The sequence below is a fragment of the Asterias rubens genome, chromosome 5 (genome assembly GCF_902459465.1).
Source record: "Asterias rubens chromosome 5, eAstRub1.3, whole genome shotgun sequence".
NCBI classification, from domain to species: domain Eukaryota; kingdom Metazoa; phylum Echinodermata; class Asteroidea; order Forcipulatida; family Asteriidae; genus Asterias; species Asterias rubens.
The window spans coordinates 21,259,283-21,274,557 of NC_047066.1; the positions used below are offsets into that span (position 1 = coordinate 21,259,283).

The 15,275-nt window shown below is 37.6% G+C and overlaps 3 protein-coding genes across 3 annotated transcripts; all 3 read right to left on the reverse strand.

Annotated features, from left to right (window-relative positions):
• Positions 1-821: 821 nt before the first annotated feature.
• Positions 822-3,746, reverse strand: LOC117290485 (neuronal acetylcholine receptor subunit beta-3-like). Its single transcript, XM_033771903.1, has 5 exons — positions 3,556-3,746; positions 3,126-3,170; positions 2,880-2,989; positions 1,757-2,286; positions 822-1,471 (listed from the first exon to the last, which is right to left on the reverse strand). The coding sequence occupies exons 1-5, from the start codon at positions 3,685-3,687 to the stop codon at positions 822-824; spliced, it is 1,467 nt and encodes a 488-aa protein (XP_033627794.1). The 5' UTR covers positions 3,688-3,746.
• A 1,591-nt stretch (positions 3,747-5,337) lies between these two features.
• On the reverse strand, positions 5,338-8,865 carry LOC117290486 (neuronal acetylcholine receptor subunit beta-3-like). Its single transcript, XM_033771904.1, has 6 exons — positions 8,778-8,865; positions 8,261-8,403; positions 7,945-7,989; positions 7,141-7,250; positions 6,460-6,992; positions 5,338-5,918 (listed from the first exon to the last, which is right to left on the reverse strand). Exons 1-6 carry the CDS (start codon positions 8,863-8,865, stop codon positions 5,338-5,340), a joined length of 1,500 nt encoding a protein of 499 aa, XP_033627795.1.
• Positions 8,866-11,140: 2,275 nt separating this feature from the next.
• On the reverse strand, positions 11,141-15,152 carry LOC117290487 (neuronal acetylcholine receptor subunit beta-3-like). Its single transcript, XM_033771905.1, has 6 exons — positions 15,095-15,152; positions 14,362-14,504; positions 13,458-13,502; positions 13,041-13,150; positions 12,026-12,555; positions 11,141-11,904 (listed from the first exon to the last, which is right to left on the reverse strand). Exons 1-6 carry the CDS (start codon positions 15,150-15,152, stop codon positions 11,303-11,305), a joined length of 1,488 nt encoding a protein of 495 aa, XP_033627796.1. The 3' UTR covers positions 11,141-11,302.
• Positions 15,153-15,275: the final 123 nt, after the last annotated feature.

Genomic DNA, 15,275 nt, shown 5'->3' on the forward strand with positions numbered 1-15,275 from the left:
TAAAGTTGGAATTGAATTTCCAAAGGAATTCTCCTTTCTGAAATGGTTTAACTGTTTACGCAGTTTCAGTTGTTGAATGTCAGTCCATTGCTTTTGAGTCTTGTTCATTAATTTTATAATGCGGTGATCAATCCAGTGTCACAATGCATTCACATCTATTAATAATACATCACACTGTATGGAAAATAATGACATGAGCCTCTTAGGGGTTTTTGATTGCTTTTTTTAATTAAGAGTTGCGCACTCAGTCACTGTTCACATTGTTTTAGTCTTGCTCAAACACAGACAGATTTGTATTAAAAGGTCAATTGAGTTGTTCAATGACACACAAAATACACAAACACTGGAAATTAAATTATAATTAATTGCAGTTTACCTTGAAAATGATGAGTGAGAACAAAAACACACTTCACATTGCATGTGTTCTTTTTCAAAATAAAACAAGAGGTATAGGCATACCACGTTCTTCTTTTAATTTTGTTGTTTCTTAACAGCAAAGTATGTATAATGCACAATAAAATCAATCAAATATAACCTAGTAAAAAAGATCATCTAATAATTTTTTTTTTGTAAAGAAGAATCCAAACATAATTGATAATCAAATCGATATACGTTTTTGTAAAACTCTAGAATGCATTTTTGTATTGATGATAAAGCGCAATGAAGAATTTATACAATTTCTTATTTAGTAAGACCGGTGGTCTTAGATTCAAATTCCGTTTTAGTTATTTTTTTTCTTCACCCAATTGAATTTAATTTACAAATTCAAATCTGACATAGCTGTCTTAATTTGGAGAAAACTTGCAGTCTCTCGGCTAAATTTAAAGTGTCTCCAGATTATAACCATTAACTCGAATGATAAAACATACAATAGTGATAACCATAGCGATGACGGTGACCAATGCACATAGCATTAAAGCTGCACGATCAATCACCAAAGCAACATCCCGCCACAGTAAAACATTCTGACTACTTGGCAAGTCACCACTCTGATGCCGTCGATCCTGCATGGACTCCACCTCTGCACTTGGTTGCAATTTAGCTTTAGCTCTTGCCACGGGTGCGTTGACGATCTTCGATCGGGTCACGGATGCGTAGAGACTACCCTGGGATGTATTGATGGTTTCCGATTGGACAAGGCGGTTTTCTCCCCAACCAGCCACCCGGCAATAACTCACTCTTGACGGCGTTAACTCTGTGTCAGTGCCGGTCAAATTTCCGGGATTTGTTTCCCCGAGACTAACGGTATCAGGATTGCTGAAACTCCCATCACGTTTCCCCGTGTTTTGGGGTTGCTCTGGAGTTTTCTCCCAAGCTTGGTACCGCACCAACTTAGAAATAACTTTGAGTACAAGCCACTTCATCCAACGGGGTATGGGGCGCCTGTTGTCGCGATAATACAAATTCAGAACTGTCACGGTGCACACAATGGAGAAACACGACAGGGCAATCATTGGAGTAAAATAGTATCCTGAAATAAACAAAAATATTACCGACATTAAACACCAATGATTGTAGAACATTTTCAGGTAAAAGTTCTAAAACATTTACGACAATTTGATAACAAAGTCCTTCGAACTCCCGTGATATTCAAATTAAAACAGAGTTGACTTTGACCCTTTGACCATCAACAAACTGAGTTAAAATTGAGTTGAACTTATATATTTATAAGGAATCCTTTGTTGGAAAATCAGTCCATCACAAAACTAAATTCGAACTCCAGCCCCCTCTTTAAAAACAACTCAAGATAACTTACCAATGATTGGTGTGTTGTCCGATGTGGGCGGCACCGAATTACTGATGAGTTGCTGGAACAGAACCAACGACAATAAGTTTGTCATACCCAGTGATATCTTCTCCCCCGACTCAGGGGGCAAGACAAACACCATGAGATTCAGAAGAGACAACAGCACACATGGCAAGACGATCTCAAGCAAGTAAAACAGCGGCCTTCTACGTAGATGAATGGAGTACGATAACTCCGGGAAGCTAAGACCACCGATTGTGGAATCCTTCGCGGTGATTGTAACTTTTAGAAGCTCCCATACCCCGATGTCTGAGTAGAAAGTCTGATTAGCATGGTTCTTCATTTTGGTGAAGTTCATTTCCGTAGCACTGTAAACCCACGAGGTGAACTTTAGTGTGCAGACCTGGGTATCGAAGGGGAAGAGGCGTGCATCGATACGGCAGGAGCTTTTCAGGATTGCCGGTGTGCTCCAATAAACAAATCCATCACTATAGACGAGAACTGGAATGTCTTTATAGCTTTCGAAGTCTCTATGCACACTGTAATCCAAAAGGGAAAGTAAAACAAAATCGATTAGCATTATTAAAATAAATGTCTTGTAGCAATTTCATGGTTCGGGCATCAGTCAACATTTCGTAATGCTCTTAGTATTAACCCTATTACACCGACATTGCAATCTATAAGATTTGGTTTCCGTCCAACCGCGCAACGCATGGTTTACCAAACATTAATGCAACGTTAAAACCCACTTTGAAACAGTCAAAGGTAATATCTATATACTTTGCACGATTTGGGGCAGAGGGTACTCCATGAATTTCCAAATATAATATTTTCCTCTTGTACGGAAGTACACCCCTTAAAACCTCAAAAGAAGTCCTGTGATTCCAGGCATGCAATGGAAACACAATGTGGTACACCATAAACAATAGAACTTTATCATGGTGCGGCCATCTTGATTTTCTCCCATTCAAATCAATGTAACCAAACCGAGGCTGAAAGGAGAATCGGTCTGGTTCTTTTTAATACAATGAATTGTATGATGTTGTTGGAGACAGGGAACATGACCAAGATGGTGTCAGCATGATAAAGGTCTGTATCGAGCACCAAATGGTGATGGAAATTGTGTCCCTACCCTTTATACAGTGTAGTATCGGGGAGCCAAATTTGTGATCTGTGCACGTATAAATAATCCACGTCATTGTGTTCTGTAGGATCCCATTGCATGAACTCGTCCGTCCAACTCTAAAACAAAAGGGGAAAACACCACAATAAGAATTCTGAATTGAAGTTGATTCTACAAAATCTCAATGAAGAGTGCGAGAGACTACTTTTATTTCTAAGGGATTTATTTCAAACAATTTAAGAAATGTATAGTTACCTGTGACAACCAGGCTGATATTTCAATTGTTTGGTGGCGCTCGCTCTGAGTTAAAGAAAACAACAAATAGCTTGTCAATCAACAAGAAAACACATCATTTCTAGCTAGTATAACATTACATTTAATTTCCCATGCAGAAGTTTAACTCCCAATGTTGATTGATTTATAAGTGGCAGAAAACCGATCGAACAGTTTTGTTGAACAACAAACTAGTTTACATTACTTGCTAACGCCCCTTCTTCTGTAACTTTTCGTTACGCCCCTATTTCGGGAACACGGCTAATTCTTATGTGATGAGAACTGCAACGAATGTTTTCACCAATTCTATAACTTGTACAATGAGTATAAGCTGAAGCTGCAATGAGGCTCTTACCAATTCTATAACTTGCGCAAGGAATATAGCTGGAACTACAAAAAAAAGAGTTCTTACCAATTCTATAACTTGTGCAAGGAGTAGCTGAAACTGAACCGTAGTAGTCTCATACATGTCATAGACCGGGCGAGTAGATGGGTATCCATAGTTATCAAGTAGTTCTTTCAGTAAGACGTTCTGAGCACTCATCGGGTGGAGACATCCTGAAAGGAAATGTGACCAAACATTACTTCGTGGGTTTAAAGAAAGCAATACAATATATAATCTCATAACCGTGGGGAAAATTCAAATGTCAAAATCAACATCCCATTTTGTTTACTTGTTCTGAAACCAGCAGCTGTTGACTTACTTTGTATTTTACTTAAACCATGTTGTCTTAATCTAAGAGTGACACATCCAAACTCAGAAATTAATAAATTCATCACCATATTTTACGGTTTTAAAATAATTGAAGAACCATAATGCATCTGCATTTAACCGGAGAATGCATAATGTCCATTTTTATTTTCTTAAATAATTATAAAGCAACCATATGTAGATAAAAAAAAATTGGAAAAGTTCTTACCGCTCTCTTGGAACACTGACGGAAATATCAGGAGCACAACCCACTTCGCCAAATCCATTTCGGTGCACAATCTGTATTCTCAAAGTACACAGATCCGTAAGTTGCAGTTCCTTAACTTGTCGATTGATGCGCGGTCTAACAGCTTTCAAACGGCAATGAATGTATCATGTGCAATTATGCCGATTAAATGATGACGCTATTTTAATTTACGTTTTTCATGGACACTGATTGAATAAGATGGTTAATGGGTATGATATCATGCAGTGTATAGCCAAATGACCCGTAGACTCCATCTCAATACCTTTTATGTTCGTTTATTGAATTCATTATTCATTATACTTCTAAATGATAGATACACGGTTTTAATGGAAGAGGAGGCTTATTTAAGTCATTCGGCTCGGACTTTAGATTCGGAACAATCTGTTGACAATTAATTACACCATGATACAATTATTATGCAATATGCCTATCTAAATTTGAGTTTCGTTATTACCGATCGTTTGTTGTTAATTACATTTCTTTGTCGAGGCCATTCGAACTTCGCCAGTGAGGAGAACTAACTTTTAATATTTCCTATTAACACATATATAACATATCTACTATAAGTTTTTATTTATTCTCCACTACCAAATCCCAAAAATAACCGCCTGGTATTCACCAAGCGGCAGCCAACAGGCTTACCAAGCAGCCGCTTCCCCCACTCATTCAAGGCCCGTCCGTTAGCCTAGCTATAAAAGCTGTAAACTGTACGATGAAGTCTACTTAACAAACAGCATCTTTAAACCTGATCAGGTGCTCAGGGTTCGATTGAAAGTACTAGGATTCACAGATGATCTGTCAGTATTGTCATAGTTACTTGTATTTTATTGTTTCATGTTGACAATGACAATTAAACGTACAAGGGGAGACTTTTGGGACGCTTGGTGGCAGCAGACCTACCAGGTAAAATCCATTGTTCTCGGTCATGTGCGCACGCTCAGAACTACGCAAACAATGGAAATTTACCTGGTAAGTCTGCTGCCACCTAGCGTCCCAAAGTCTCCCATTGGAACAAATAATAATGAGTATAATTGTGAAAACATAGATGCCACATAAATCAACATAAAATTTATAGAAATTTTAAAGATAATATCGAGTGAATTCAGTTAATTCTTTAACTCTGGATTGGTAATGATTCAACGGTTTTTTAGTTTACTATGCATTCCCCTAACAATTTAGTCCAGTATCGGCCTATCTTTTAGGAACATATTTGAAGGAGATCACATTGTTGTCTATCAACCATGTTTAATATGCAGGATGTAACTTGAGGCAGTTACACCAATTGATCCCAGTGTAACCAGAGTGCTGATGAATAAGGCTGTACGGTCTATCACCAGAGCAACATCTTTCCAGACGTAGCCCTTGAAAGCACGATCACGGCCTTCTCGTTCCGATGGGTGATCTTCAGCGTGGCCCTTGGTTCTTTCGACGGGGGAGCTGGACGTTTTTGACCGGTTGGTCGATGCATAATCTCGCCTCGGTGCAATTTGAAGAGTGTCGGGCTGAAAATGATGGTTCTCTACCCAGTCATCCACCCGGTAAAGATGAATATCTGACGGCAGCAAGTCACGATGGCTGATAGTCTCGGGCCCGGAGTCCAGACGGCCGTTGTGTGGACATCTTTCGTCGACTGGTTCTTCATCGAGAGTTTCTTCGGGAGCTGGGTATCTTACTAACTTACCGAGAACTCTGAATGTGAGGTACTTTATCGAGCGAGGTATGGGACGCCGGTTATCCCGATAATAAATGTTGAGGACGACTACGGTGATGATGATGGAGAAACATGACAGGGCGATCATACACGTGAAGTAATACCCTATAGGGGGAAAAGACAATAACATTCGCTGAAACATGCACGATTATATTGGGTTATTCATTATTTGTACACGAGTGTCTTTGTTGAGAAAGAAGCGGTATATTTTATTGAAAGGAACTTCAAACAAAGTTTCCACCATAAACTACATATTGGCGAATACTCAAAATAATATCAATGACCATAAAACCTTGCTCGGTTAGAAGCACTGCAGCCGTTGGTAGTATACACTATTTCGGGATTGGATTCCCCTCAAAGGGGTATGATTTGGTTAACCCTTCATCCAAAAACCATTTGATTATAAGAAACATTCATGCATGAATCATTTTATCAGATTTCTGAGGGTGGTGTACGTTCGCTATGCCTCTGCCAGAGGTGCGGTTGATATTCGCCGTCATTTTGCTAAATGTGGGTAGATTAGACTTTCCTTTGAAAAAGCTTAAACTTTTAAATGCGTTTTATTGCACGTGCCGTTATACTTTTGTTTTTAAATAGGCATAATTTTAAGTTGATAAAAAGGGGTAAAGTAGTGGGGCATATTTACCAATTATTGGAGTGTTTTCTGACGTTGGAGGCAAAAATGACCCAATTAGCTGCTGAAAGAGAATCAGCGACAACAGGTTAGTCACACCCAGTGATATCTTCTCCCCTGACTCCGGAGGCATTAGAAACACCATGAGATTTAGAAGAGAGAGCAGAACACACGGGATGAAAATATGGAGCAAGAAATAGAGAGGTTTTCTTCTCAGATGAATAAGGTAGGATAGCTCAGGGTAGGCTATAGATTCCCCATAGGCATTCGATTCTCGGGTTACCTCTACGTTGAGTAGCTCCCAAACCCCAACATTAGCGTAGGTGGAAGTTAAAGGTAGTCGTTCAGACTGTGTGAGATTAAGCTGATTGGCACCGTAGGCCCATGATGTAAACCTGAATTCGCAGGACTGGGTATCGAATGGGAACATTCTGGCGTTGATTTTACAAGAGGTCTTCAGTGTAGACGGTGAAGACCATTCCACGTGTCCACTATTTTGTACAATCAATGGGATGCCCTTGTAACTGTCAAACGGTTTGTCAACGCTGTAATTGTAGGCATAAAATAATGCAATTTAGTATCAGTTTAACAAACATCTAACAAGTTAAATAATTTTGATTTAAAAGGTTTCTCTGTGCTGCGAAAAACTTTAACCACATGTTGGTAAGCAATTTGATCAAAATTTCGACTTACTTTTTGTAAAGAGTAGTATCTGGCAGCCATATTTTAGACTTGTCGACGTAAAGAACATCAATGCCGTTGTAATCATTTGGATCCCAAGTTAAATACTCGTCCACCCATATCTGAAAATGTAGATAAAATCAACCGGATATAATTAATAAAAACGAACTAGTTTTTTTCAGTTGAACAGAGCACTGATCAAAATTTCATGCTGATCGTTAAAATAGTCATCCGTTTTTACAACAGCCACCAGAACTCGAACAAGACTATTTTGTAATTACCTTGAATTACATTGCCACAAACGATTCTCCAAATATAACACCAAGATCAAATATTTAAGTTTTGACGGCCAACTTCACGAAAATAAATTAAGTTTCATTCAGTTTCATTCAGTTTCATTCAAATGCAGGCATGCTTCCCTACATTCAAACTAGGGTTCCTTTGTAGTCACTTCCCGAGTGACAGGCGGGTACCCATTTCTCGTCTGGATAACTACCTTTAAGCATCACTTTAACCAGGAACAATGGATTCACCTGGTAAGTATGCTGCCACCAGGCTTCCTGAAAGTCCATTATTTCGTTTTCGTGCGCAAATATACAAGCTACATTTTCGCAATTCTCAAGTTGAATGTGTACAGCCAATTAATGACAGCGATGCAATTGAAAAGTTGACCAGCCTCTTGCTGTTTGTTTTTGCGAAATTATACGATAATATTATATTAAGTTACAAATAAAAAGGTAACTACTGGAATAAATCAATTTATTTGCCAATGACTAAATACTGATTGTTAAAGGTTCTAAAACTATAAAACTGTACCTGGCTTAACCAAACTCCCATTTCCAAGGTCTGATATCGCTCACTCTGTAAGGAAAAAGAAAAAGTATGGAATCAAATCACGAGTTTCATTAAGGATAAAACAGTGTAAGGTCCTTTAAAGTTATAATTAGAATGATTTAGTCGCCAGTGATTAAAACAAATCCACCAGAATTTGAAGTATTGGCCACACACCATAACAAGCTTTTGTTCTTCACACACAACACAGTAAAACACTATACTTTATAATCAGTTCAACAACAATATACCTAAAACTACAATTATATCTAACATGAAAAATTTCCATTACAATCATTACCAATTCTATGACTTGGCGGATTACCAGACTAAATACCACTGTTGTTACATCCGATACGTTATATACGGGTCGGGTTGATTGGAAACCGTAGCCACCAAGTAGCTCCTTCAGAAGTACATTCTGGGCACTCATCTGACGACATTCTAAACGCAGAAAGCGGGTATAAATTGTCATTAAAAAACTATATTGCATACGAAAGATGTGTTATAGTCATTAGTACCAACCAGCAAAACATACCCTTACGTTTACCTGCCGCCCCTTTAACCAAGTAAAGAATATTACACTATAATGATGAAGTGAAAAGGCAACTTTACTACAGTCCAGGGAGAATGTTTTTTTTTTCTTTCATTCATGAACAACTACAACAGCACTTTGCTGAAAACTTAAAAACAAATGTTCAATGACAAACAATGTCTGCACAAACAGAAAACAAAACCTCAAACAATTAAAAATGCATTAGCATGTTCTACAGATTTGTTTAAAAAAAAAGGTTTAAATTATCAGAAATAAAACTTACCACTCAAAGAGGAAGACGCTGAAACTAACAGGAGAGGCAGAACAATCCACCGCATCATTGACATCAATTTCTGGTGGAGCAATCCCATGTCGTAAACGATACAAAGACAAAGCTTCTCCACAGATAATGTCAAACTAAAGATTTATGGTAAGATTTTCCTGTAGATTTTTGTTCATTTACTTGGTCAGCATGTGACGTACGACCATTGGGCGTGGCATGTCCTCTAGAAAATCGCAAGTTTTTGTTTATATTATCGACCACTAATCGTTGTCTTTATCATTTAAGTCATCAGTAGATTCAGACTTTTATAGTTTTATATTGAACAGTTCTATCCGTCTGACCATGTAAACTGTATCGTTTTGGAGCCTGTTGACCAATCAGAAGGCGGCATTTATGGTCACGCGATACATAAGAGCGTATAATTTAGGAGGTAACTGTGCATCCATGCGAGCTTTATACTGTTACATAACACTTCGTTGACCTCGGTTTGCTCATAGAGCAAGTTAAATCATTTTGGGGGATGCAGTAGTTCATATGGGAGGACTACAAACAGAGGAAATATTACTCGTGAGATATCACTATAGTACAGATATAGTATAGTCAACTACGGCGTAGAATAGATAATAAAACAAAAGACACAAAATCGACAGATGAAGACGACCAACGAAACAATCTTGTAGGATTTTGGGACTTACAGTAACGAACTTTATCGGAAATCAACAAGGTGCAGATAATAATTATGATGGTACTAACTCCAATGGTCACTCGAGCGATATTATTGTATGTAAATCTAAGATGTATATGTTGGTATGCTGGTATTCAATGCTACACTCAAATGGGCATAATGGACATACATGTACTATAATAATTAGTAATACCAAATATAAACATTTGTATAGCGCTTTACACAGGCGTACATTACAAAAATAAACATTATATACATCATAATAATAATACACTTGACACTTATGAGCATAGTGAAAGAAAACAATTGTCACTATGCACGAGAATCGGTTGATTGGCGTGATACTCGGAACGAGTGGTATCAACTACAAATACAGATCCAGGTGAAGGGTGATCGCACGCACAATTATGTGACGTCATAAGTCAACTAAGTGGTTAAAATGATCTCCAACTCGTCCAGACTGACAAGTGACATGCACCTCTTTATCCTCTGATTGGATGATAAACCCCAAATAATGGAGAAAACAGAGTGCGAGCTCATTATGTTTTTCATTTTGCACTATATGAAATGGGGGTTCATTTTAAGTGGGGTGTACCCACAACGGTCTTATATTAATGCGGAGTCCCTCACACTGTAATAAAGAAACAAAGAAACTGGCGGTTTTTTCACTCAACTCGGCTGTTGACTGATTTATCCAACTTGTATACTCATTGTTGGATATTTGTTGGATAACAAATACAATGCATATGGCAAACACAATAATCATTCAATAAGGTTAGTTTATGGAATTTAAAAGCAACGTTTTATTGTTGTTAAGCATTACCCTTTATACAACTACAAATTGACATGTTTATTTCTCAATATATGAACTATTTGCTCACTTTATTTTTAAACTTAAAACTTTTACAATCCATTATGTGATCTCATTGCTTGTATGATCCCCCCCAAAAAAATAAAAATCTAACAGCAGTCACGGGTTCTCCGTTACAGAAGGCCAGTCCTTCTCTGGAGTTCACCCCATTCATACTGTGCTGTCTTTTATGTATGATACATTTTAAATCGACCATTGTTCATTGTTTATCTGTTTGTATGATGGTATGAATGGAAATCAAATAAACAAACAAACAAACAAAAATGCAAAATTGCTACGTATGTCTTCATCAGAGGTCATCGGACTCTTCAATGATTTGGTTAGAGAATGAATCCCTAATGGTAACCCATTAGGGCAATGGTATAATGCATAGAGACGCAACGGAAACGTTCGCTTTGCTTCCCGTAATTATTAATTAAAGAGTGTATTCAATAAAAGCTTTTGTAGTTAACAATCAGTGGTGTTTGCACAAACGGGTTATGAACACTCGGGTATGCCATATCTTTTCGGAATCGTGAGTACAAATTACTCTGAATTGTTTGAGGAAAAGATATAGAGCCCCGGTCGTCATATACTATCGACCTATCATCAGGTGGACGTTTCTAATTTATAAATAGGCGCAGCCAGTCTTGAGTTTATTATTATACATAGATTATCGCTAATGTATTAACGAATGACCCAAGTTTACTTCTACTTTCATATTTTATCATAATATACTTTAAAGTACAATACAAGAGAGCATTTAATCTAAACTTGAGTTAACGCAAACACAAACACACAGAATCCACAGCTAACTGTTGTAACACGTGCATGGAAAGCGATTTTTTTTTCGAAAAAAAAATCAAACTTATATAAACATTGAATATCAATGACTTGACAAACTTTACACTGATGTTTAAACATCATTCAAGTTTTAACATAGTTTTAAATGAGAAGGAGATCACATTATTGTTGTCTTATCACATGGTGTTAATCAACCTTGTTTAGATTCAGAAAATAGCATAAAATAGTTACACAAAATGATGTCAGTGTAACCAGAGTGCTGATGAGTAAGGCTGCACGGTCAATCACCAAGGCAACATCCCGCCACACCGGACCATTGAAGGCTCGATCATCACTAGCCTGGTGCCCTTCTCGTGCCGATCGGTGACCTTTGATTTCAGCGTGACGCTTTGCTCTTCCGACGGGGGAGCTGATGGTTTTTGACCGGTTGGTCGATGCATATTCTCGCTTCTGAGCAATCTGAAGAGTGTCGGGGTGAATATTATGGTTCTCTACCCAGTCATCCACCCGGTAAAGATGAATATCTGACGGGAGAAAGTCAGAGTGGGTACTGGTCTCGAGCCCGGAGTCCAGACTGCCATTATTTCGGCAATTTTCACCTGCTGGTTCGGCATCGAGAGTTCCTTCGGGAGTTGGGTATTTTACTAACTTACCTAGAACTCTGAATGTGAGGTACTTTATCGAGCGAGGTATGGGACGCCGGTTGTCCCGAAAGTAAATGTTGAGGACGACTACGGTGATGATGATGGAGAAACATGACAGGATGATCATGGACGTGAAGTAAAAACCTATGTGGGGAAAATGGACATAATAACTTTCCCTCAGTAAAAATCATTTCAGATTTGAATGTTGAAATTACAGGTTACTTTTATGTAACTGTTACTTCCCATAATTAAAAGATATATTTACCAATTATTGGAGTGTTTTCTGATGCTGGAGGCAAAAATGTTCCAATCTGCTGCTGAAAGAGAACCAACGACAACAGGTTGGTCATACCCAGTGATATCTTCTCCCCTGATTCCGGGGGCAACACAAACACCATGAGATTTAGAAGAGAGAGCAGAACACACGGGAGGACAATCTGGAGCAAGAAGAAGAGAGGTCGTCTTTGCAGATGAATAAAGTAAGATAGCTCAGTGTAGACTACAGATCCTTCATAGGACTTGGATCCTCGAAGATTCACTACTTTGAGTAGCTCCCAGACCCCAACATCAGAGTACTCAACAAGTTCTGCCTCTTCAGACTTAGTTAGATTAAGCTGATTGTCACCGTAGGCCCATGATGAAAACTTGAGCTGGCAGACCTGGGTGTCGAAGGGGAACATACCGGCGTTGATACGGCATGCAGTCTTGAGTATGGCCGGCGTGGACCAAAATACACTTCCATCACTGTTCACAATCACTGGGATGTCCTTGTAACTTTCAAAATTCGTGTCAACGCTGCAATATCAAATAAAAGCAATTCAGTGTCAGCTTATTAAACACTCTAACAATTGTTGTTCTTTTTTTAAGCTGCGATCTTGTAACCTTAAATAAACGGTGAATGTTGACTGGCTTACGTAGTTATTTACTACACTGCAAAAACTGGGGTGCTAAAATTAATATTATTATTATTATTTTTTTTTTTTTGTTTTTGTTTTTTTTTGGGGGGGGGGGGTTCACAGAAAGATACCCATGACATGATAAAAAATAACACCAACGTAAATGTTTGCAGAAATTAGAATTATTGTGAACATGTACATTTAGATTATTTTCTTTCAATATCTACGTGTATCAACACCTATGAAATTTTTAACGCAATAGTTTCAGCAGTATAAATTTCAATCAAAACATGCAGTATCTTTTGTAACGTTTAACTTGAATTACATGGCGACGCCTCAGGTTCGCAATTTTATCAAACTTCGAACATAATTTGATCAACTTACTTTTTGTATAGAGTAGTATCCGGTAGCCATATTTTAGACTTTTCGATGTAAAGATGGTCAACGCCGTTGTAATCTTTTGGATCCCAAGTTAAGTACTCGTCCAGCCATTGCTGGAAAAAGTAGCATGAATTGGTCATTATTAATTAAAAGATTAGTTGTACAGTTGAACAGAGATCTAATCAGAAAGTCATGATAACTGATATCTCCTTTTACAGCCGCCACAACTTGAGCGAGAAGGATTATCTTCCTTGAATCACCCATTTAAAATTTGTAATCTTTAAACCAAGCTCGATTATTCAACATCAAATAACTGTTCCGTTAGTTGTCAAATTACAAAGAAATAAGTAATTTATCATACTTATTATCCTTGCCGATAATTATATTATTGTTCACGAATTTAAAACTATAACACTGTACCTGGGTTAACCAAACTCCCACCTCTAACGTCTGATAACGCTCACTCTGTAAAGAACAACAACACAAAATAATACATGTTTTAATCATGTTTCAATCAGCCATCATAAAGTCTTGTTTAATAGATGACAAAATTCTAAGTCACCGAAAGCGTCAAATGCTCGGACTGACTAATTACTATTGTCATGAACTGTTAACATAATCATCGTGATGAAAGCGAAATAAAGGTTAAATAATATCATCGCCACAAATATTTGACAAGCAATCTTTGAAAGGAAAATTAAATTTGATCTATCGAAACCCTTAAAACTAATTGCGTTTATCCTTTTATAAAAATTAAATAAAAAAAGTCATCCACACAATTCCTGGTAGCCGTTAACGAGACGCACTTATCGCTCCTACGGGGATTATCGTTTCTGAACCTGAAATAATGAGTTATTGAATAACAATAGCGCAATTTAATACCATGCAGGTCGTGAAAACAGCCACTGTTGGTTCCAATTTCCTGCCCTTTGTGTTGAACATGGAGGTTTGAGTTTTACATGGAAGTTAATTTTGTTGGCCCCGAGCCGCATGACGTGTCCTTGTTTTCCCCGTGTTACAATAATAACAATAATAATAACAATACCTTTTTACGGGTTGTATGTAGTCTTGAAATCAAGTTCAAGTTTAGATATGCAGTGTTTTAAATACATAATGTGGAGGGACAATCAGACCACTTGGTGCTTGACATGTGCTATTGGGTCCATGTTTTGGGTCCATGTATTGCGTCTTCAACTCAGAAATCTTTATAGGCCTTTAGAGGAAAACAATTACGGGTACAAGAAATAAAGTGTGTAGCTTGCTAAAATTTTGTGATGCCCTGTGCCCATAGCGGGGTTTGTATAATATTCGGAAAAGCATTTACCAATTCAATGACTTGGATGAGTGTCAGACCAAATACCACCGTTGTAACATGTGATAAGTTATAAACAGGTCGGGTTGATTGGAAACCGTAACCATCGAGTAGCTCTTTCAGAAGTACATTCTGGGCACTCATCTGACGACATTCTTTAAAATAAAAACATTGAGGGGAAAACATACAGTAATTCCATTTTATTATCATGGTTTATAAATAAAAGGTAAGGTAAGATAAGGGTCATTTTTACTATAGCAATCATAATCGGGTTGTATTCGTTAAAAATACATCAAAGGTTACACACAAAACACCAAGGGTAGTTGTACTTTTCATTGACAAATATGTATACTGCAGACGTCAGACGCATAATCAAACCAGCTAAAATAACCTTAAGTCTACATGCCATCTCCCTCTTCCCAGAAAACAATATTTAGTAATAGATCCCATTCTTGGCGAGTATGACCCGGAATCAAGCATATTATGCCTACTTGTATATCTACCGGAAGAAAACCCCTTTTGTTTTACTTTGCCAGGAATAAAACGAAATAGAATTCAAAACAATCACAGTATTTTTTATACTAAAAGATTAAGAGTTAATAATTGAAGGACAAACAATTATAAATAATTTAAAAAATGTATATACACAAACAGAAAAAAACATACAGCCATTAATATCCATCCACATGGACTTAAGATTTAGGCCTATATAGGCATGTGTTTAAATCATGATATAAAGTCTTACCACTCAAAGACGGAGACGCTGTAATCAACAGGAGAGGCAGAACAATCCACTGCATCATCATTGCCACTTTTCTGGAGCAAATCCCTTGTCTTAAACGAATCAAAGGCAAAGCTTCTCCACAGATAACTTCAAATTAAAGAATGACTGTCGGTATTTTCCTGAAGCTTGCGATGGGTCGAAA

What these genes read in the sequence shown, in the direction of transcription:
- LOC117290485 (XM_033771903.1), bottom strand. Translation starts at nt 3,687, where the DNA reads ATGAGTGCTCAGAACGTCTTACTGAAAGAACTACTTGATAACTATGGA. An exon ending in TTGCACAAGTTATAGAATTG is followed by an intron (nt 3,171 to 3,555) that starts GTAAGAACTCTT and finishes TCTTTAACTCAG; the next exon opens with AGCGAGCGCCACCAAACAAT. An exon ending in TATCAGCCTGGTTGTCACAG is followed by an intron (nt 2,990 to 3,125) that starts GTAACTATACAT and finishes CTTTTGTTTTAG; the next exon opens with AGTTGGACGGACGAGTTCAT.
- LOC117290486 (XM_033771904.1), bottom strand. Translation starts at nt 8,865, where the DNA reads ATGGGATTGCTCCACCAGAAATTGATGTCAATGATGCGGTGGATTGTT. An exon ending in AGCGTCTTCCTCTTTGAGTG is followed by an intron (nt 8,404 to 8,777) that starts GTAAGTTTTATT and finishes TTCTGCGTTTAG; the next exon opens with AATGTCGTCAGATGAGTGCC. An exon ending in AGAAAACACTCCAATAATTG is followed by an intron (nt 5,919 to 6,459) that starts GTAAATATGCCC and finishes TTCCCCCTATAG; the next exon opens with GGTATTACTTCACGTGTATG.
- LOC117290487 (XM_033771905.1), bottom strand. Translation starts at nt 15,152, where the DNA reads ATGATGCAGTGGATTGTTCTGCCTCTCCTGTTGATTACAGCGTCTCCG. An exon ending in AGCGTCTCCGTCTTTGAGTG is followed by an intron (nt 14,505 to 15,094) that starts GTAAGACTTTAT and finishes TTTATTTTAAAG; the next exon opens with AATGTCGTCAGATGAGTGCC. An exon ending in AGAAAACACTCCAATAATTG is followed by an intron (nt 11,905 to 12,025) that starts GTAAATATATCT and finishes TTCCCCACATAG; the next exon opens with GTTTTTACTTCACGTCCATG.